This window comes from Talpa europaea, assembly GCF_964194135.1.
Source record: "Talpa europaea genome assembly, chromosome: 1".
Classification (NCBI taxonomy): Eukaryota; Metazoa; Chordata; class Mammalia; order Eulipotyphla; family Talpidae; genus Talpa; species Talpa europaea.
The window spans coordinates 143,733,112-143,755,992 of record NC_140073.1 but is presented as its reverse complement, the minus strand read 5'-3'; the positions used below and the strand labels follow the sequence as shown (position 1 = coordinate 143,755,992).

Below are 22,881 nucleotides of genomic sequence, written 5' to 3'. Positions count from 1 at the left end.
CTTAACTAACTTAAGATAATTGTGACATTTTTCAAAAGGCAACTTGACCAGGAAATGAAGTGAAAAAAAAAATACTGCTTAATAAGAAGATGCAAAGGCATAGAAACAGGCGCATCCACGAAGGGGCTACACCCCTACTGGTTTAGTACACTCCCATTCACGAAGTATCAGATCTCAGTTCCCTCATTTTTGGAAAAATCCTGCCCAACAGCAACAACAAAAAAAAGGGAACAATACAAGATGGTGTGAATTAATCACGACTATTTTGTCACCTTCCATTTCCTCTCTTTAACATCCACTCCTTGAAACAGCTCTGTGTATAATCTCCTGCATATTTTTCTGAACATCTATAAAATCCTGTATGTTAGGGTGTTTTACACAATCGGAGTCACCATTTACTGTAGCAGAAGCTGGCCCTATTTTCTTTTTCTTCCCATGTAACCTCATTTTTAAAAAATTCTTTTTAAAGAGTTTTATGGAAGTATAATGTACTCTATAATTCACCTGTTTTTAAGTTCAGTACCTGTTGTTTTTTTTTTTAAAGATTTATTTATTTATTTTTTATTCATTCATTTATTTATACAAGCACTGGGTACAGTCAGAAGTGCGGGAGGGTGAGAGAATTCACCAGAGCCAGAGCGAGGAGCAAAGCAGGCAGAAGGACCGAAGTACACTGCTGAGGGGAGCAGCGGGTGGCAGGAGAGGTCTGCGCGCCATGTGGGACCCTCCTCCGGTGGCCGGGGAGCAGCTGGGGATCAAACTGGTGCTGCAGAGGCTGCGGGCAGCTTCGCAACCCAGCGCTCCACCGCTGTGCCACCCGGGGAGGCCCCAGTACCTGTTTTTAATTACAATTCAATGATGTTTAGCAAATATACAGAAATTTAGATTTAGAATATTTCCATTGCTCCTAAAAGAACCCTGTTAGCAACCACTCTCGGCCCCCTCCCCAGTCCTAGGCCTCCTCTCATCTGCTTTCTGTTCCTAGAGAGTTGCCTTTCTGGATACTTTACGTAAATGGACTCCTTCCGACAAGTAATCTTCTATTTTGCCTCCTTCCACCAAGAATCATGTTTTTAACCTTGGGTGTAAATCACCAACCACCTCCAGTATTTTTTTTTTTCCAGTATATTTTTTGCGGTGGCTTCACCTTCATAGTTTATCTGACCAGTTCCCTGTGGAAGAACATTAGGGTTGTTTCTAAGCTTTGATTTTTACAAATATAATGCTGCGACAGATATCCTATATACATTTGTCTACCTATGTGGGTGTTTCAAGAGACCAGATTGTTAGAAATGTATCTGGACCAGAGGGTATATGCGCTAAAATAGATAGGATCAAGTTGCCTTCCCTAAAGTTTGTACCTCTTTGCTCTCCTATCTGGTAGTAGATGATAAAACTTTCTACTCTGGTGAATTCTGACCCTAAAACTACAGAATAAAGGAGCCCCACTTGACTCCCTGCGCTGGTTCCTGGAAATGAGAGTTGTCTGTCTTTCTGATAACTTTCTTCGTATATATTTTTTAATTATAATTTTTTTAAAAAAAGATTTATTTATGTATGCATTCAAGAACTGGGGTACAGGCCAGAGGTGCGGGGTGTGGGTGAGAGGATTCACTAGAGAGAGTGGAGAGCAGACTAGGCAGATCAACTGCAACACACTGCTGAGGGTATAACAGGGTGGTCCCCAGGAAAGGGGGAGGTTCCAGGTTTCCTGCCCCACCCAAGGGAGGGTGGAGCTGAGCAGGGAGAGAAGAACCTGCAGAGGAGACTGAGGAAGGAAGGAAGCAGAATGGAGACAGAAGGAGACCTGGAGGAGGCAAATGGAGCTGAGAGACACGTGAAGAAACTGTGCTTGCCCTTTGGTCGTGGACTGGTTGACACAGATGTGGGTGAGAGACCCGTGGGGAGGTGACAATGGTGGTTTTTGTCTTGATTTTGCTCTTTTCCCTCCAGACTTGTCTGGTTGTTTCTGACCCTTTTCTCTGGGTCCCCACTGGAAGATGCTTTAGACTTGTGGCAGGCTTTGGGGGCTTGCTTTGGGCCAATCCCATTTGGATGGACTTTTATCCACAAGGGGACGGGTAACTTTGGGTGGTTGATTTAGAAACTATATTCTTTGCCTTTTCTGTATTGTTTCCTAATTGTATTAAAGTTCCTTCCCATTAAAGTCGCATATGTTTTGGGTTGATACTGCGGATGGCAGAACCTATTTAGAGCAGGCAGGTTTGCGGGGTCTGGGCTGCCCCTCCCCCTGCCGTGTAACAGATTTGGCGCCCAACATGATTTAGGACAGAGCCATCCATGGTTAGTCAGCCCCATGGGGAAACTGGGCTTCCCTATAGCACTGGCTACCATAAGCACAAATGTGATTTTTGGTTTCTCTAGTGTGTTTATTTCATATGTAGATTTGCAGTTGAAAAACTGGCTTGGGGACCTCCCTGGTGGCACAAGGGTTTAAGCACCACACTATGAAGCAATCTGCAGCCTCTGCAGCATGAGTTCGATCCCCAGCCTGCCAGGGAGCAACCCATATGACGCAGCAGACCTCTCCTGTCTCACCCGCTGCTCCCCTCAGCAGTGTACCTTCAATCTGCTTGTTCTGTTCCCCACTCTGTCTCTGGTGGGTCCTCTCACCCCCTCACATCTCTGGCTTGTACCCCAGCTCTTGTATACATAAATAAATAAATCTTTAAAAAGAAAAAAGAAAAACTGGCTTGGGCTTTGTGAAGATTCTGTGTGTCTCTGTGTAATTTGTTTGTAGTGACTTGCTAAGAAATTTGATTTTGTGGAAATTGTTCTGTGCCAACAGTTTTACTCAAAAGATTAGGTAGTAGTTTGGACCATGTGGCCAGATCAAAGATGACATCTGATGCCACTTGGCAGACTCTTGTAAAACTCAGAGGTTTTTGTTGCTTGGGCTTTGGACCTTTTTTTTTTTGTGATCTCTGCTGTCTCATTAGCATTTCTAAAGGCAATAATGATTCTTAAGTGATATGTTGCTTTGTCTTCACTACTTCCTGACATCTGCCTGAGGGGTTTTGCAAGCCAACTGTGGAGCAGTGGTGTTTAAATTAACAAATGTATGCCTGGGTGTTAAGGAAAGAGTAGCCTTAAGCAGTAACTGGTAATTGCTGGTAGCCTTGATGGATTCTTGGAGATAACTTGAATTTTTGCAAAGTCTGGAGCAGAAAAATTAGAAAGATTTTGTCTGAATCTGAAAGGATTTGCTGCTGTGAATTTTGTCTACACAATTTGTTTTGGGCATGTTTGCCATTTGAATTCTGGATTTAATTGCTGGTGTAAGACAAGATTCTAAGTTTCTGCTTCCTACTGAGGAAGGTCTGTTGTGGAAAGCACTCTATGGTTCATCATGTAACTATACCAGGTTTTCATACCTGTGTTTGTTTCATATGTAGATTTGCTGTTGTTGTCCCTCCCTAGTGTGGGGGAGGTGTAATCCGTGCTTTGATGTTGAATCTGCTCTTTCAGCTTCTGTTCCAGAGTGCCTAACAGAAGTAAGGAGATTACTCCTTTCAATTGAAAGTTAATTGCTGATATTTTGATTTTGCTTTTTCAGGTTCTGTTCCAGGAAACCCAAGTATTGCCTGCTTGGTGGCTAACAAGCGATGACTCCTTTTGCTTAAAAGTTAACTGTTGATTTTGCTCTTTCAGCTACTGTACAGGATACCCCAGGATTGGCTTCTAATAAAAAGTCTTGAACACTGAAAACTCTAAAGCAATAAACAAGGTCATGTAACTCTTATGATTAATAAAACGTTTTCTTCCTATTTCCAAAGCCTTCGGTTTGTAGGATGACAACTGGAACCTGTGATTTCTGCTGTCCAACACTCCACATTTTTTTGGACTTTGACATTTTTTTCTGAGTCTATGTGTAACAGGGTGGTCCCCAGGAAAGGGGGAGGTTCCCTGCCCCACCCAAGGGAGGGTGGAGCTGAGCAGGAAGAGGAGAAGCTGGAGAAGAGACTGAGGAAGGAAGCAGCATGGAGCCAGGAGACCTGGAGGAGGCTCATGGAGCCTAGAGACACGTGAAGAAACTGTGCTTGTCTTTTGGTCGTGGACTGGGTGACACAGATGTGGGTGAGACCCGTGGGGAGATGACAATGGCAGCTTTTGATGTTGATTTTGCTCTTTTCCTTCCGGGCTTGTCTGGTTGTTTCTGACCCTTTTCTGTGGGTCCCCATTGGAAGGTGCTTTAGACTTGTGGCAGGCTTTGGGGCCTTTCTCTGGGCCAATCCCATTTGGATGGAGTTTTACCCACGAGGGGACGGGTAACTTTGGGTTCTTGATTTAGAAACTAGACTCTTTGCCTTACCTGTATTGTTTCCTAGTTTTATTAAAGTTCCTTCCCATTAAAGTCTCATATGTTTTGTGTTGATGCGGCGGATGGCAGAACCCATTTAGAACAGGCAGGTTTGCGGGGTTTTGGGCTGCCCCTCTCCCTGTCCTATAACAGATTGAGTAAAGCTGCAGTTACATAAGATATTCCACATGGCATAACTAAAAAAAACTGTCTATATGTTGTATGTCTGTATATCCTTGTGTCTAACTGTCTTGGCCTCTAGAGGTTGAAAAATTGGTATACATGGTGCCTATAGAAATTGAAAAAAAAGTGTCTCTAGTTATGAGAAAAAATTAAAGGTTATGATTTGATTGTCAACATTGTACTACTGAATTAAGCCGGTGCCTTCATAGAGTTTGAATATTGTTGTTGCTGTTGTTTTCTGATGTTTATGGCAAAGCTTCCCAGAAATCTAAATTCAAGTAAAAATTTGGTAGCTTGTCATTTGGTTGATCTAAGGAAATTTTGTGGAACCTCAATAGAGCTCCTGAGACACTCCACAAAGTTAATCCTTTTCCTCCTGGGAAAGGCATTAGATGATTTTGTCCTATTTGGTTTACCTGGTAAAGTAAAACTAGAAGGGAAGCATTGTCACTTGGGAAAATGGTAAAACTTTGACATGTACAGAAATGTTAACATTGGTTTTCTAAATCATGTATAAAACCTCACAGAAACTGATATGTATGTAAATTGTCAGTGGTGAGTGTCGCCTTGTAATATTGTATACTTTAATTGTTTGATATCTACAGAAATTGTTTCTGTAAAAAACAGGGGGGAGAGGCCTCAACAGATACCTATTGATGGAACTTTTGATGGGTTAAAAAAAATTTTGCTACAAAGAACTGAATAGACTGTTGGAGATACACCTGATTTTTACTAAGTTTTGACATAATATTGGAAATTTTGTTGCATTTTGTTCTGATTCAACAAAGTTTTCTTGTTTTAACTGACCAGGACTTGCAGCAATGTTAAATTATTTTTTTTCTTTTTTCAGCAGAGCTAGCTTGTGTTTGCATTTTCATTCCCCTTGATACCAACACAGCATGAAAATAGTGGTAGTAATTTTTACTACTCATGTCAATGTCTATTTTTACATAATTTCCATAGGGATTTTGTCTGCTTAAAACAAACAACTGGAGATGTTTCATTGTGTGGCTTTGAGTGGAGTTCTTCCAGGAAGTTGAAATAGAGCTGAACCAAGAAGAAGAGAACCTGCTGCTTTGTTTGTAGGGTTCCAGAGACCTCCAAAGAAGGTGAGGAAGCTTGCCTCCATTGGTAGGACTGGACAACCCAGAAAACGAAAAATCCCTGGTACCCTTGAGAAGAGGAAGCATGGGGGGATTCGGTGAGACCAACTTTGTTCTTGAAGCCTACGTGGATGTCAAGAGTTTGCTCTGATCCTATACGGAGTATTCCAACAAAGCCAGCTAAAATTGCTGTTCAGTTATTGTTCTGATTATTCTGCCCTGTGATTGTATGCAAAAACAGGTAATATGGTTTATAAGTAGATTTAGTTTGCAAACTTTTGCTATGTAGTTGAAACAATTTGGGATCAAGGTTGAGAACTTGGTGTTCTTTTTTTAACATAAGTTCAACCAATTTTAAGATTTTTTTTACCTGTGATTTTGATACATTTGCTGTCTTGTTTTAGCTAATGCTCCAGGTTTTTTATTTTTTTTCTTCTGGCTTGGCTAATGGACTATTTTCTAGTAATGGAAAACTGTCATACTGGACATTCATGGACAATGATGCTGACTAATTGTTGCTTCTCTTACACACATTGTAACCCTGAAAAAAGACTGCCGCCTAAGACTACACCCTGAGATCTGTGCCACTATAGATATGGTGGAATAAAAATTAAAAGGGGGGATTCTAACAGGGTGGTCCCCAGGAAAGGGGGAGGTTCCAGGTTTCCCCCACCCAGGGGAGGGTGGAGCTGAGCAGAGAAAAGAAGCTGCAGAGGAGCTGAGGAAGGAAGGAAGCAGGATGGACAGCCAGGAGGACACCTGGAGAAGGGACATGGAGCTGAGAGACACGTGAGAAACTGTGCTTGCCTTTTGGTTGTGGACTGGGTGACACAGATGTGGGTGAGAGACCCATGGGGTGGTGACAATGGCGGTTTTGTCTTGATTTTGATTTTGCTCTTTTCCCTCCAGACTTGTCTGGTTGTTTCTGACCCTTTTCTGTGGGTCCCCACTGGAAGATGCTTTAGACTTGTGGCAGATTTTGGGGCCCTGCTCTGGGCCAATCCCATTTGGATGGACTTTTACCCATGAGGGGACGGGTAACTTTGGGTGGTTGATTTAGAAACTATATTCTTTGCCTTTCCTGTATTGTTTCCTAATTGTATTAAAGTTCCTTCCCATTAAAGTTGCATATGTTTTGTGTTGATGCGGCGGATGGCAGAACCTATTTAGAGCAGGCAGGTTTGTGGGGTCTGGGCTGCCCCTCTTCCTGCCCTGTAACAAGGGGAGCAGCGTGAGAGACAGGAGAGGTCTGCTGCACCATGTGGGTAGCTCCCCTGCAGGTTGGGGATCGAACTCATGTTGCAGAGTCTGCAGATAGCTTTACAGTGCTGTGCTTAACCCCTTGCGCCACCAGGGAGGCTGTAAAGGCAGGAGGGGCCAGAGCAGGATCTCTATGATCCGAGGAGACACAGTAAAGTAGGAGAGAGAGTCCTGGAGCCCTCAGTGGCTTTTCAGGCTTTTATTAGAATTTACCAAGTACACAGCTGGCAGGCCTCCCAGCCCCCAGCAAGTCTTCACTCTATCTGGGCTCTCCGGCCTTCTCTGGTGGGCTCTCCTTCTCTGCTCTGCTTCTCGTGATTCCTCTTCTGCTGGCATCCCCGTGACGCGCCCTTGTAAGCCCAGTCTTAGCCCAGGTGTACCCACTTACATGTGCCCACACCCTACTCTAGGTGTCTGCCATCGGGCACGTATTCAGGACCCCAAGGAGCCATCATCAATGCTAGTGGCGGGAGGGCAGAAAAGCCTGATATCATTCACTTACCCCACAGAGGCCCTCTTTATTATAATTCTTAAAAGCATTTTAATTTTGAATAGTACAGATGCTACAGAAAATTGTAGAAAATTCATGTTTATGGCTTAAAGAGTAATAGTGAATCCCAGGTATCCATGATCTAGGTAGAGAAGGAGGGTTATTGGTACCCAGAGTGCTCCTTCCTGACAGATGGAAACCTAAGTAAATATTATCTAAATCTTTGTGATAATCCTTTTCTTCAGTCTGCACTTATGTTTGTGTGGAAGATTAGTACTGAGTCAATGTAGTTAAGCTGGGTTTCCTCAAATTCCACTTTGCCTAGTTCCAGGTTAGCAGTGGTCAGAAGGACCGTATGCGAGATTTGGGATGTGGAAGTGGGAGCAGCGGCCATTCTCTTTGTACTCTGGAAGCTCAGAGCCAGGTACCAGGTGCTGTTACAAGCTGTTGCTTATCCGCTGCCTCTTCTTATTGGCCTGGGCCAGGGTCCCTCTTATTGGCTGCTGAGCCAGGTGCGAGCTGACATCTGTGATTCAGGGTGCTAGCTCCACCAGACGCCAGAAGGTCACCCACACAGGTGTCAGTCTGTCCTTGGAGGTGCCGCCTTATCCTCACTCTTCTTCATTCACGTCTGTAGGGGCAGGACAGGACACAGTGCAGGTTCTCTATGATCCAGCAGACTGAGTAAAGGAGGAGTCAGAGTCCTCAGTGGTTTTGCAGGTTTTATTGGGATTACCAGGTACACGGCAGGTAGGGGTGCTGGGGAGCCGGTAGGCTGGCAGGCTGGCAGACCTCTGGCCCCCAGCAGGTCTTCACCCTGGGCTCTCCGGCCTTCTCTCGGCTTCTGCTTCTCTTGCTTCTCTCTCGGCTTCTGCTAGCGTCCCTGTGATGCTGCCCTTAAAAGCCCAGTCTTAGCCCAGGTGAATCCCATCTGCCCACACCCTATTCCAGGTGCCCGCCATCAGGCATGCATTCAGGACCGCAAGTATCCATCATCTATCCTGATGGTGGGAGAGCAGAAAAGTCTGACATTTTTCTTTACCCTACAATGTCCATCTTTCCTTCTTGGCTGTTTGTCCTGCTACTTTCAGGTGTTAGCACCAGAGGAAAAGGCAGCATTCTGACCTTTAACCAGCTCTCCCAACTGTGTGCAGTCCAATCCCCATAACGAACTCCTCCTCCTAGTGGTTTGGGTTTTCTAATTGAACCCAGGGTGACAGAGCTTGTGTCCTCAGTAGAGGGGTTAGTTTTGGCTGTCTTTGAACTTTGCATTGGGCTCTATCTACTGACAGATTGAACCTTCAGAATACAGTTACCCCATCTGAGCCTGCTGCCATACCTGTGCCCCTAAGTCCCATCTGCTGAGGCTCCAACAACCTCAGTGCCAGGCACAGTTGAGTATGGGCACTGACGTAGCTTGGCCCCAGGGTGGAATGCTGAAATATCCAGGTTCATTGATACAGAAAGTCATTAGAAAAACAAAATATCTAAAAAATCAAACTGAACTGGGTTTTTTTTTAATATGCCAGTATCACTACTATCCAGCCATGAGATTTTGGTTAAATTGCCTGGTTTGGGCCTGTTCCCTTGTTTATATATTGAAAGGGGCAGCCCCTGGTTATCTCTAGGTCTCTTCTGACTTTGCTGTTGCCTGGGGGTGCTGTTCTCTCTGTGGGTCTCCATGAGATGAGTTTCAACGTGACCTGCAAACTGGAGGCACATCTTCCTATCACCCACGTAAGGTAAGGAAAAATGTCAGGCTTTTCTGCCCTCCTGCCATCAGGATAGATGATGGATCCTTGCGGTCCTGAATGCATGCCTGATGGCGGCACCTGGAGCAGGGTGGGCATAGGTAGATGGGATTCACCTGGGCTGGGACTGGGCTTTTTAAGGGCAGCGTCACGGGAACGCCAGTAGAAGCCGAGAGAGAAGCTGAGAGAGAAGCAAGAGAAGCAGAAGCAGAGAGAACTCCAGAGAGCCCAGATAGAGTGAAGATTTGCTGGGGGCTGGGAGGCCTGCTAGCCTCCCGGCCCCCCAGCACTCCTGCCTGCCATGTACCCGCTAAATCCCAATAAAAGACCTGCAAAAAGCCACTGAGGGCTCTGACTCCTCCTTTACCTGGTCTGCATGGGATCAGAAAACCTGCACCGTGTCCATTCCTGGACCCTACAACCCAAGAGACCGGAGGCTGACCCAATTGAATTAGCAAAAAGAGCCCATCCTGTAGAGACGGGGTTGTGGGGAGGAAGATGGAGGGCAGAGAAAAAAGGCAGACAGTATAGGCAGAAGAACAGGTCTGAGGGAGCCAGAAGGGCCAGCTCAGAGTGTGCGGGCAGGTCTAAGCTGAAAGGTGTTGGCCCCAGCACAGTGGGACTCAGGCCTGGAAACATTGGAGGGGAGACACCAACAACTCAGGCAGGTCCTGGATTTGCCTTGCCCTGGTGATGACTTGGTTGGTAGAGTATTTCTGCCAAGACTGTCTTTATAGGGAGATTAACCACTCATTTTAATGCAACTTGGTCTCTGCCCCATTGCTCCGCCTCATTGCACATTCTTATTTTCCTTGGACAGTCATGCTTTCTCTAGTCTTTGCGAGGGGAGGCAAGAGCAGACCTGGAACCGGAGTGAAACTCACTTGGCCTCCTCCCACTGACGCTCATTTCAGGGAGCGGGCTGGTCCCTCTGCCTTGCCTGGTGAGAACACCACCGCTCCCTCTGGCAACTCAGGTGTTTGGTAAAAACACGTCCCCCTGCCTTTCTCTCCTGGTGAATCAGAAGCTGTTCTGAAGTGTCAGCCAGAGCAGCTAAGTCACCATTGATCCTGAGCTTAGCACAGTGTTTGGCATAGATTAGAGTGAGCTAGAAACAAGGGGTTCTTGGTGCTGAATTAATCCTGCCTGCTGAAAGCAAAAGGCAAAGCTTTCCTGAGTTAGGAGTGGCCGGTGCCTGCTAGTCAGCACTCCAGCCCAGAGCTTGCTCCTGCCTTTCTGGAGAGGAGGCTTTTCAGAGCCAAGGTTGCTGACTTCAGGATGATTGGAAGGGCATTGGAACTTGGTAAAATTTTGGTGAGGTTTGGGAACTGTTCAGTTCAGTTTCCTGGCTTTCTCATTTCCTTTAGCAGGTTGCTCGGAGCCAGAGCCACCCTAACAAAGGCCAATCAGAAACATATCCTGTGAACAGGTGCTCAGACAGGGTAAAACCCTGTCTGTTTTGATTGTTGCTGTTATCTCAAAGTCCTGGAACAGTAAGCACTCAATAAATATTGCAGAAGGAATGAGTAAAATTCTTCGTTTTGTCTGGATGACATTTTAGAAATCATTTTCCCCATTCTGCACTACTGCTAAACCCAGAGAGAGAGAGAGAGAGGGAGTGAGTGTGTGTTTTGGGCAGGAGAGAGGAGAGTGCAAGGGAGACTGAGCTGGGAGTTGTTGGTTGAGTTCAGGACAACCCCGGTGCGGCTGACTTGGTGAGCTCACCCAGCCCTTCTCAGGCCCACCCTTGAGGCTCTTGACTACTTTTCACTCTGAAGACATGAGAAGCTCTCGATGACCCCAGAGCATGGTTTCTTCCATGACACATGTTCAGCAGCGGGAGTCTTGGGTTGGGGATGATCATGGTAGAAAGCTCCATCTCTATTTCAATCCTTTTTCTATGTTCCCAATAAACAGCAGAGAGATTTATGTAAAGACTCTCATTTGGGACACCCCCCCCCTTCACCCTTGACCAACTTCTCCATAACAGTTTGGGTGCTTTAAATTGACAGTAATGAAATACCCAGCTAAAAGTGGTTTATACAAAAAACATTTTATTATCTCATTTAAAATGAATTTATAGGAAGGTGGTTCCAGGGTTGATTCAGAGGTTAAAACTTGCCTTTTTGGAACTAAGTTTTGTTTTTTTTTTAAATTGTGGCAAAATATACATAAAATGCAATTTACTATTTTAAAGTCTACAGTTTAGTACATTCACATTGTTCTCTAATGATCACCTCTATCCCCCTCCAGAAACTTTTCATAATTCAAACTGAATTCTGTATCCATTAAACAATAACTCCCCAGTCTTTGGCAACCACCTTTTGACAATCTGTATCCATGAATTTGGATCTCATAGACTTGGAATCATACAATGCTTGTGTCTGGCTTGTTTCCCTTTGCATAGCTTCAAGGTTCATCCATTTTGTAGCTTATATCAGAATTTCGTTTCCTTTCAAGATGGAATAATACTCCATTGTGTGTATTCACTACTTGTTGCTCACCCATGCATTTGTCAATCACCATTCAGGTTACTTCTTCCTTTCTGTTCTTGTGAATAACGCTGCTATGAACATGAGTGTACGAATATCTATGTGAGTCTGCTTTTTTTGCATATATGTTTAGAAGTGGAATTTCTGGACCACTTGCTAATTCTATGTTTAATTTTTTGAGGAATTGCCACCCTGTTTTCCGTAGCAGCTGAACTCCTTCACATTCCATTAACATTGTACAGAAGGTCCAGTTTCTCCATATCCTCACCAACAGCTGTCTTTTATTGATAGTAGCCATCCTCACGATTGTGAGGTGGTATCTCATTGTAGTTTTGATTTGCATTTCCCTAACTATTGGTGATGGGCTATTTGTAGAGCCCATTTTTGAAATTTTCTTTTCATTTTTTTGTGCTGTTGTATACAAATTCTCTGTATATGTGCATATTAACCCCTTACCAGATTATGATTTGCAATTGTTTTCTCCAATTCTTTTAGCTATGTTAATAGTGTCCTTGATGCACAAATGTTTTTAACTTTGATAAAGCCTAATTAATCTATTTTTTCTATTCTTGCCTGTCATTTGTTGTCATAGCCAACAAATCATGGTCAAATCCAACATAATGAAGTTTTTAAGCTTCCTTCTGTTTTACTGTTTTAGCTCTTATTTTAAGTCTTTGATTCATGTTGAGTTAATTTTTGTGTGTGTTGTGTGGTAAGGATCTAATATCATTCTTTTGCATTGAATATCTAGTTTCCCAGCATGATTTTGTGAAAAACTATCCTCTCCCTATTAGATAGTCTTGGCACCCTTGTTGAAATTGGTTGATCATTTAAGTTTTGGTTTATTTCTGGGCTCTTTAGTCTCTGTTCTTTGTATCATTTGAGTAGGCCTGAACATTTTGGAGTTTTGGCCTCATTGTCATATAGTGGCAGCCTGCCTCAGTTCCACACATCATAATGTATAACCATATTCAAAAGCAAGAACCAAGGATGTATGTGCATTGTGTGTCTTTCTCTTTTTTTTAATCCTGAATTTTTTCCATAAGCCCCTTGACCCCAATAGACTTTCTCTTGTGCAATGATGCACTAAAGCCATTTTATACCTGCTTGTTAAAACAGATTATTATAAACAGAATGTTTTGAGCTGGTTGCTCATACCATCACATGAAATCACCATGGTAGGAGTATTTATACCATTACAGGTGTAGCATTACACCTGAATGCTACACATCAGGACTTTCCCCTGGAGAGTGATTTACCAGCACACTCTTTTTTTTTTAATGTACTTTAATTGTTCTATTTTGTTCTTTTCTTCTAAGAATGTAATATTTCTCAGAGAACAGTTAGCTGGTCAAATTTATACTTAAGACATTTATTCATACTTGACCAGAGATGTTTCATAGGCTACTATGTGAATTGGTAATTCTAAATTCTTTTGTTAAATGTAAATGTTTTCCTAATACTGCTGTTAAATTATATCTCATTTATCTTCTTCCTTAAGAACTGTATTGGTTTACTGTAAATTGTTTAAACACCTGCAGTAAAGTAGAAAGTTTGCTAAGCATAGTGGTACTCTGGTTAATGCTCAAAATGGTGTGGCCAGAAAAAAAAGCAAGCATTACATTAAATATGAATGCCATCCTTACCAACACAAATTGAAACTTTTTTCATTAAAAAATCTTAGTCTAAAAAGTCTCATTCTATAAAGATTTATCATTTCCAAATCACAGTGAAAGAAACTTGAGCTATTTATCAATTTTTTTCTACTATGCGCTCTGAGATACCTTACCAAAAGCTGGTGTCCGATACAACAGAATGACATTTGCAGAACGCGATATTGTAGTGACAGTACTGAGGTTGTTATAGACATAGTAAACTCTTCAGTATTAAATGATTACATCCTAATTATTTTTATAGAACATTGGTCCAATAACAAGAAATAGAGAACAGCAGCTGGAAATTTATCTCATTCAGTGTTCCAAGATAAAAGGGTAAACCATTCTTTCCATTATTTTCTGTTGACAAGTCCTTCTATATATTGAAATCTGATCGCTGTTAGAGTCTGGCATTTTGCCAAGCTACTTTATGAAGAGGTTGCTGAAGGCCATCACTATACAGCACACTACTACATAAGAATTCTTCCGTTCACCAATTCTGGCACGCTTCCAAAATATACCCAACAATTCAGTTTTATTTCTGTCCAGGATGCTAGGTGCCAAAGATTGGATGTAAGCACAGGTACCTATAAGCAGCAAGATTACAGTCAGAAGACTCTGAAAATTGAAAATGGCAGACATAGTGAGGCTGGCGAAGCCCCAGCCACATCACCCTTCCGGGTCCAGGTTGGAAGGAGCGTTATACCAGCACACTCTTGCCTGGAGGTCTTATTAGTCAGAATCAGATGATATGCTCACTTCTAGCTTACAGGAGTCTTAGAAACTATCTGATTTTTGGCCTCTCTCTTGGGAGGTAGACACCCTAACAGGCAAGGAAACCCATGGTATTTGCCACTAATGGTTCCCAATAGTGGAAACATTTTGTAGTCACTTCAAAGAATGTCCTTAAAATACTCCAAAGACAGAATGCTATGGGGTCAGTGGCAGGATGGACAGAGCTCTAGCAGTTGACATAGTAATTACACAGTAAGGGGTGGGGCACCAGGCAGGCTTACTAAACCATACAATGGGGCCTGGTAAGAATATGGCTTCAGCAACTTCCTGTGACCATAATGGGGGCTGCCTTGGCATAGAGGCCATGATCATCCAGTGCCCATGAGCCTTGGCATGAGATGCTGAAAGGAAGGGAGGAACCTCGAGGGGCTGCCATGGGGGTGGGGTCTTAAAGGGTCGTTGAAGTGTTCCCTGAAGAAGAGCCAACAAAGGAAGGCCTGCCCTCCTTGGCCAAGTACTCCTTGCTGATCAGGCCGTGGCTGGCCATGATCTTGAGGAGGCCGTGGCGAAACTTCTGGCCAATGAAGGCGTAGATGAAGGGATTGAGGCAGCTGTGCAAAAAGCCCAGAATCTCGGTGGCATCCAGGGCCCGGCCAATGTGTTTGCGCCGTGAACAGGTTTCCTGGATCACATGCAACCTCATGAGCGTGTCCGCCACCAGCACCAGGTTGTAGGGCAGCCAGCAGAGCAGGAAGACGAGCACCACAGCAAAGATGACCCGCATGGCCCGGTGCTTCTGCCCCATGTGGGCAGCAAACAGTGTGCGCAGGGTGAATCCGTAGCAGAACAGCATGACCAGCAGTGGCAGGAGGAAGCCAAAGGTCTGGGGCAGAGCCCGCATGATAATCCGCAATTTTGTTGTATTAGCCCCCATGTCCTCATAGCAGACTGGGCTGAGGGAGGGTGGGTGAATTTGCTTGCGGAAGAGGAAGAGGGGCATGGACAAGATAAAGGACAGGGTCCAGATGCCTAGGCAGATGAATTTGACCCAGTGCCGCTTCTGGGTCAGTGTGCGTGTGGCATGGACAATGGCCAGGTAGCGGTCCACGCTGATACAGGCCAGCAGCAGGATGCTGCTGTAAAAGTTGACCTCCTTCAGGAGCGAGACCAGCTTGCACAAGGTTGTGCCAAAGATCCAGCCCTTTGCCTTGGAAGCAGCCCAGATAGGCAGGGTCAAGGCAAAGAGGAAGTCAGCCACGGCCAGGTTCAGCAAGTAGACATCGGTGACAGAGCGGCTGATCTGGCTGTATAACACGACCAGAATCACCAGAAAGTTCCCCAGCAGGCTCAGCAGAAACACCAGAACATATATAACAACCACTGCATACTTGTTGATTTCCCAAGATTCCGGCAAGCAGGGGGCAGAGTCTGGTTGAATATCAGGCAGTTCAGTGTTGTAACTGTAATTACCAGTGAAGTTTTCGAAGTCATAATACTCCCAGTTAAAAGGTTCCATATTTGAGGTACACTTAAATCTTGGCCTAGGGAGAGAGATGATGGGGTTACTGTGCAGCTAAGTTTCCCCAGACTCTAGCCTGACACCCCATGAACCTCAGGTAGGAGTCCTTGCACTAGTTTGTATAGCTCATGGAAGTAAGTTCACTTCAGAAAATGGGGCTCGAAAGTTATGAAACAGGGCCTCCCTGGTGGTGCAGGTGGTTGAGCACAGCGCTGTGAAGCTGTCCACAGCCTCTGCAGCGCCGGTTCAATCCCTGCCGGCCTCCGAGAAATGCACATAGTGAGCGGCCCTCTCCTGTCTTGCCCGCTGCTCCCCTCAGCAGTGTACTTCAGTCCTTCTGCCTGCTATGCTCCCCGCTCTGTCTCTGGTGAATCCTCTCACCCTCCCGCGCATCTGGCCTGTACCCTGGTTCTTATATAAATAAATCTTTTTTTTTTTAATAGAGGCATGTTTTATTTGTTTGTTTGTTTGTTTTGTTTATACAAGCACTGGGTACAGTCAGAAGCACAGGAGGGTGAGAGAATTCACCAGAGCGGGGAGCAGAGCAGGCAGAAGGACCGAAGTACACTGCTGAGGGGAGCAGCGGGCGGCAGGAGAGGTCTGCGCGCCATGTGGGACCCTCCTCCGGTGGCCGGGGAGCAGCCGGGGATCGAACCGGCGCTGCAGAGGCCACGGGCAGCTTCGCAACCCAGCGCTTAACCGCTGCGCCACCGGGGAGGCCCTATAAATAAATCTTAAAAAAAAAAAAGTGAAAAAAATATAGTTATGAAACATATTTAGGGGTAAATTATCTGTCTTACGAACAGAGTACAGTCCCTTCAAAGTCAGAGAGAGAGGTCCATAGCACTTCTCATGGTGTCATCACCCAAAATTTGTTGAATCCCCTCTGGATCCAGGACTACTTGTCTGGGATGTCTCAGTGGTAAGCATCTCTGACAGTTGAGGCTGGATTTAAAGTTAGAAACACTTTCAGTTCTCAGTCTGGGAGATGAGGCAGGCAATCCAACTGGGTTGGAACCCTAGAAAATGATGAAGGTTTGACTACACAGCTGAGAGTTGAATCCTTCTGTCCAACTTTCTGAAGGTTAATAGAAGCGTTCTGGAAAGACAGTTTGTGTGATAGAGCATAGCATTTCAGGAGGCTTGAGCAAGAGGCATATTTACAGTTGATACAGGCCACCATTTGAGGGGAGGGTTACAGGTCACCTGCTCTGGGGGTGTTTGTGTAGTCTGAAGAAATATACTAAAAATAATAAGGAGGTGACTGACTTTCTCCAAATGGGTAGAGTGAACAGGAGTGAGCAGAGAAAGCCAGGGTGCTGCCAGCAGGCTGGGGTGGGAGCAACAGGAAGCAGAGAAGACAGGTGGAGACACATTATCCATGTTTCGGTGGGGACCCTTCTTGTCCTGCCATTGCATGCCCTCATCCTTCCCTGGCTCCCCTGCACCCTCGGGTAAACCAAACTTGGTGGGTTCTGCCCTCATTACAGGGTAAGAGAGAACCTGCTTCTAGGGGAAGCTGCAGCCATTCTGACCTATTATCCCAGTTTTCAAAGAGGAAGTAAACTTACATAAACCAGCTACTGAATTAACTTCCTTTTGAACCACAAAATACATCATGTTAGTGCCACTTCTTTATTAACAGATGTGACAATCCTATCACCATACCCAAGTCTGTGCCCACCTGAAAATAAAACCCAGTGTTATAGAGTAAAGAAAGAAGTAAAAGGTCCTACGAAATACTTCACACTTGCTGGAAGGATGGCAATTTTTAAAAAAATGGACAATAAAGATATTGATGTGGATGTGGAGAGATCATATATATATTGCTGGCAGGAATGTGAACTAGTGCAACTGCTTTGGAAAACAGTTTGGCAGTTGTTCAAAAATTTAAATCATATGACCCAGCAATTCCACTGCAAATATATACACAGGAGAATTGAAAATGGCCACACAAAGACTTGTAAGTGAGCACACACAACAGCATTCTTCATAATAGCCAAAAAGTAGAGACAACCCAAATGTCCATCAACTGGTGGACAGATAAACTGTGTACACATACAATGTAATATTATTTAACCATAAAAAGGAATGAAGTACATCCTACAACATGGATGAAACTTGAAAATGTTATTCTAAGCAAAAAAAAAAAGAAAAAAAAGCCAGAAACAAAAGACTTCATACCATATGTTTCCATGTAAGTGAAATGATTAGAATATGCAAACCAGTAGAGATAGAAAGTAGGTTAGTGGTTTCCAGGGGCTGAGGAGAATGTTACTGAGTACAAAGTGTCCTGGAGTTTGACAGTCATGAAGTTTGTACAACTTTATGAATATACTAAATACCACTAGATTGTCATATTAAATGGGTGACTTTTATGGTGTGTGAATTACATCTCAACCAATGGGTGTATATCCTTTCAAAGCAAATACAAATATTAAAATAACAATAACAAAGTCCTGGAAAATTTTTTTCATTAGTAGAAGAAAGTTTGTTATTGTCAATCCTATATAGCAAAGTAGAAAGCTGAATGGGATTAGGAGGACCTGGAAAAATATTGCCCACTCCCCTGAAAAGTGATAGATTTCTTAGCCATCACCTTGCTGGGAAGGTATTGCTTTCTCCTAAATGATGGAGGGCAGCTAAGCTGCCTAGTCAGCACAATGAGACCTAGAAAGAGGTGATCACGAGGGTGGAGCCCTGGCTGGTTGGGAGGATATGATGATAGGGGGAGAGGCAGATGGTACAGAGAGAAGACCTGTCAGTAAGACCTGAGAGAAGCCACTGACTCTGCAGGTCCAGGGCCAAGAACAAGTTTGCTCAGAGGACCAGAGTATGGCTAAAGAAGTCTTGAGGTCAAGGGTGAGTCACCTCTAGAGCAGATGGTCAGAGGTGTTAGTAATGGATGTGATAATCAGGAATGATCTTAAGACCCATGTGTCAACATGGAAGCAGATCATGAGGGATGCAGGGAACAGACTCCCACGTTTATAGGCATCAGCTACTAGAAGGCAGGGCTGGGCAGCTGCAGAAACTGCCCAGAGGAGAAGGCAGCAGTGGTTAATTATGTTTTACAGAAAATCCTCATCTGGATAATCCAGTGTCCAGCTGAGCTGGAGATGTATGGGTGATCTCACACTCCCACGTGAAGGATCCACTTGAGGTCCTGGCCAGAGACCATGCAATGCAGAATGCAGAAAAGAGAGAACTGGGAGAAGGAGTGGGTGGGGTGGAGAGCAGGGGCATTAGGTCGGAGCAGAAAGCTATCAGAAGGTTAAAGTCCATCTCTGTTGTCTTAAGAACAGTTCCCCTTTAAGATGTGAAAGACCTTCAAGAGCAGGACCAGTAGACAACAATCCCAGTCATGGGAGGGAGGATGTTTTGTTGTTTGTTCATTTTTAAATTTACCAATCTCTAGAGAGGATGTTTTGACAGTTAAAGGGAGAAACTAAGAAAAGGGAGGTGACACATGTAAAATCTGCTCTGTACAGGTATCTGATGTTCCTTAGTCATTACAAATAGACATGACTGGTTTCTGCTTACTGTTGAAGATGGGCAGAGGCCCAGAAACCAGTCGCTGTGAGTACTGGGGTCAGGAGGCAATCATGTATGCATGGCTCGTGCTCTACGTTCAGTCTACAGACCTGCTCCACAAAAGCACACATCATACATTAAATATATTTGTAAGCTAAGTTCTTGAGACTAAGTCCACCTGTACATAGTTCATGTCCACTGCTGGACGTTTTGTGCTTTGCTTTCTTTCGTATTCTATAGGCCCAGAATTAAAGATATTATTTTCAGGAGTAATAAACCAAAAGACCTTGACCTGGCTGGTCCCTATGGACCACCCAGACATACTTTCAGTGACCTAGCAGCAAAGTCCTCTGTTAAGCAAATCTGCCAGCCCCTTAATGACTCATGTAGTTTCAGAAACCCCAATGGATGGGATAATTCTAATTTATTTCATGAAAATGCTATAGAATGGAGACATTTATAAGACCCTAAACACTTAAAGCAACCTTTTTAACAACAACAAATTCAGTTATTTTAGTTCAATTCCAGTATTCTTTCTCTTTATAAATATAATTCATGCACACATTTGCATTTAATATAGGGGAGCAGGAACCTGACAATGTCTGGCTCTTGCTCTGACCCACTCCTTTCAAGGCAGGGGAGCTGGCTGACACTGGCAGGAAGGAGGTGGCAGTGTCAGTTGCCTTAAGTGACTGTTCACAGAGGGTGCAGGGAAGAGGGACGTGGGTTCTCCCTTTGGGGTTGGGAGGCTTAAAGAGAGAATGTAGAGACTGAGGAGGGTGGACAAAGGCCCACCAAGGGTGGGATAGATCCCCGGGGTAAGTGGAGTTAGGTTGTCAAGGGAGACAGAGAACAGAGACATTCTGGATGGTGGCAGGAGTGGGCATGCCAAGACTTACCAGGATTCTGAGCTTTTCACCTGAAGACACCTTCAGAGGTTAGATGAGCAGACTGACAGGGCGGTGTTGATGAGAACCCAGTGGAGGAAGTGCGTGGTGGATTTGATTACTCAACTCTGGGGTGGAGCCCTTGAGGGTGCAGGATGTTTTAATAAGTCAATTAATTTCCAGGTCAGCTCTTTGGTAGCTAGTCATTCGATGGACAGGTGGGCTTCATACTGGGAAAGGACCCGTGCATTTTCTAGACAATCTTTCCCTTTCACAGATGAGGAAATTTAGGCCCGCGTCAAGGAAATGCTTTGCCCAGGACCGCATGGATTTCATTTGTCTTTGCCCTGATCTCAGCTGTATTTTTCAGCTGACTTGTCTGTCCCCTCACTTCAGCTGCCTCCGGCTTCTCTGTCCTTACTTTCAGCTGCCCTCCTGCTCTTGAAGGTCTTTCACATCTTAAAGGGGAACTGTTCTTAAGACAACAGAGATGGAGTTTAACCTTCTGATAGCTTTCTGCTCCGACCTAATGGCCCTGCTCTTCACCCCACCCACTCCTTCTCCATGCCACATTCCTTTGAGAACCCCATCCACAATAGGGGCCTCCTTTTCACTGTCTCGTCTTTCACCTCCCTCCACAAACATCCACCCTGACCATGAGCCCCTCTTAGGGTGCTGCCATTCTTCCTTGGCTTATACATTTAGGATTGGGTCTGCAGTAGCTACCATCGTGGGAGGTGAGACTTTCTGATTTGGAAAAAGAGCCTTTACTAACTGTAAAAATGCTATCCAATTCCAAGTACATTTTTGAAAACTGTTGAGTGACGCTAAGAATATGTTTTGTCGCATTTGCTATTGTTTCCAATCAGAAGGATAATAGAGGCAGACCAGGGAATACTAATTAACCATCCCCTCCTAACCCTCAATGAACCCAATGCCCTCCACTATTCTGACCCCGACCTATAGCTGCGTGTATTCCAGGGTTCAGAGAATGCTCAAAACCTGTGGCAAACTCACTGAAGAGGCCTGCCGTGAGGAGAGAAAGATCAAGTTCCACTGTTTAACAAATGTTCTCAGGGATTGCCACCTCTCTCTTCCCATGTTGCGATGAGTCCTGGCTAGGTGAGTCTAAAACCAGATGCTCATCACACGTGGCGAGAGAGAGAGAGGCAGGTAGGAGCCAGCTGAGTGACTCTGGGCAAGTGACTTTTTCTGAGTTTCCGTTTTCTCCTCTATAAAATGAGGCCAATGATTTTTGGACAGAGATGAAATGAGGGTTTTCCTAAAAGCGCTTAAGTCACATACAGCGCATAGTGTTAGCATCCTTGTCATGACCATTATTATAGAAATAGTTGATAACTATCAGCCAAAATTGCTCCCAATACAGCCCCCCATCAGAGGATCTGATGGCTGGCCAGTCAGGCTGATTTGATGCGTATCTTAATTTGCTTAATAATCACATCAGCTGTGCTGTTGAGTGCTACCTGTGTTCTAGCTTCTGGGAAAGTATCATTTAATCCTCACAACAACCCCACGAAATATACATCTTCTGCATGAGGAAACCAAGGCTCTGGGAGTTAAGCAACTAACCTAGAATGACGCAGTAGAATTAGGTTTAAAGCAGTTTTAAAGCAATTTATTTTACTTGCTTTCAAGTCCTATATTCTGTCCATTGCAAACTGGGATTGGGGCCCAGTCTCAGGTTTCTGAGTGTTGTTAGTCCCCTCTCTGTCCCAGACATAGATTTGACATTTCCTAACTGATCCACTTTTTGATTCATCTGATTAAAGTTAATTTCATTTCCACTGAGCCCACCACATGCCTGGGGGATAGTGGGATAAATAAAGGACTGGCTTCCAATCCTGGTACTGCTGTGCTTGGTGAGGGGGAGCTTGGAAAAGTCATCATTCTCTGGACCTTGATGTGGTCTTTTGGAAAGTGAGGAGATTCTTCTATCTTGTACTCTCCAATGGGGTAGTTACTAACCATTGGTGGCTACTTAAATTTAAATTAATTAAAAATTTAAAAATTTAGTTCCACGATCATACTAGCCATGTTTCAAGTGCTTGATAGTCACCTGTGACTAGGGGCTACCGTATCTACGACAGTGCAGACATAGAACGTACTATGATTGCGGAAGTTCTTTAGTTCAGGGCTGCCTAGGAGGAGACTTAGTTATCTGTAGCTCTGAGCTTCTGCAGTTCATCACCTCAGTTCTCAGACAACTTGGAGGAGGAGACCGAAGTTTCCAAGACCCATCCATGTCCCCAGCAGCCCTAAGACTGCACAGCTCACCTACCTGTTGCAGCTGCCGTTGTGACTGGAGTGGCTGCTGATGCCTCCACTGTGACTCAGGGCTTGGGAGAAGTTGGAGCTGTTGGACAGGAACAAAGTGAAGCAGGCTTTATGGGGAAACTTCTGACCTGGGATTACCAAGGGGAAATCCAGGAGGCCCACTAGGGGAGGTGTTCCCACAGAGGAGAAATGAGGTCTATCCTTGGACTCCGACTCCAAGTCCAGGCTCTCCCTGGTGATTCTGTAACAAGTGCTGGGAATTTTCACCCTTGCCTGTCTAATGGCTTCTGGAGGAGCAGCTATGCTGGTTTTGAACTTGACTGTTTTGAACTTGCTCCTCCTTTATAAGGAAGATATAGGGCTCCCTCCAGTCCCCAGTTGACTAACTTGGCTGAACTTACATGCACACTTTCTTCTTTCCTTCTAGGGTCAGCATGAGAAGTGTCGCTCCTTCTCTTTCTGGTTAGCCCCTGCACCTGCTTCTCATATCCAGCATCCTGATTCCTGGCCCCTCTGGCTCTCAACCCCCTTTCTCTTCAGCCCCTGACCTTGCTCGAGTCTTCCTTACCACGCTCCCTCTGTTCCCTGAACCCTTTAGCTGCTGACTCCTTCCTGCCTTTTCACAGGCAAACTTCTTCAAAAAGCAGAGGGCAGTT

At 44.6% G+C, this 22,881-nt stretch overlaps 2 protein-coding genes across 2 annotated transcripts; both read right to left on the bottom strand.

Annotated features, from left to right (window-relative positions):
* Positions 1 to 13,678: 13,678 nt before the first annotated feature.
* LOC311166988 (protein kish-A-like) lies at positions 13,679 to 13,897 on the bottom strand (the record flags this gene model as incomplete). The annotated part of the gene is made up of 1 exon (XM_084227719.1): positions 13,679 to 13,897. One exon carries the CDS (start codon positions 13,895 to 13,897, stop codon positions 13,679 to 13,681), a length of 219 nt encoding a protein of 72 aa, XP_084083845.1.
* A 541-nt stretch (positions 13,898 to 14,438) lies between these two features.
* Positions 14,439 to 15,506, bottom strand: CXCR2 (C-X-C motif chemokine receptor 2; the record flags this gene model as incomplete). The annotated part of the gene is made up of 1 exon (XM_084235786.1): positions 14,439 to 15,506. One exon carries the CDS (start codon positions 15,504 to 15,506, stop codon positions 14,439 to 14,441), a length of 1,068 nt encoding a protein of 355 aa, XP_084091912.1.
* Between the last annotated feature and the right edge of the window lie 7,375 nt (positions 15,507 to 22,881).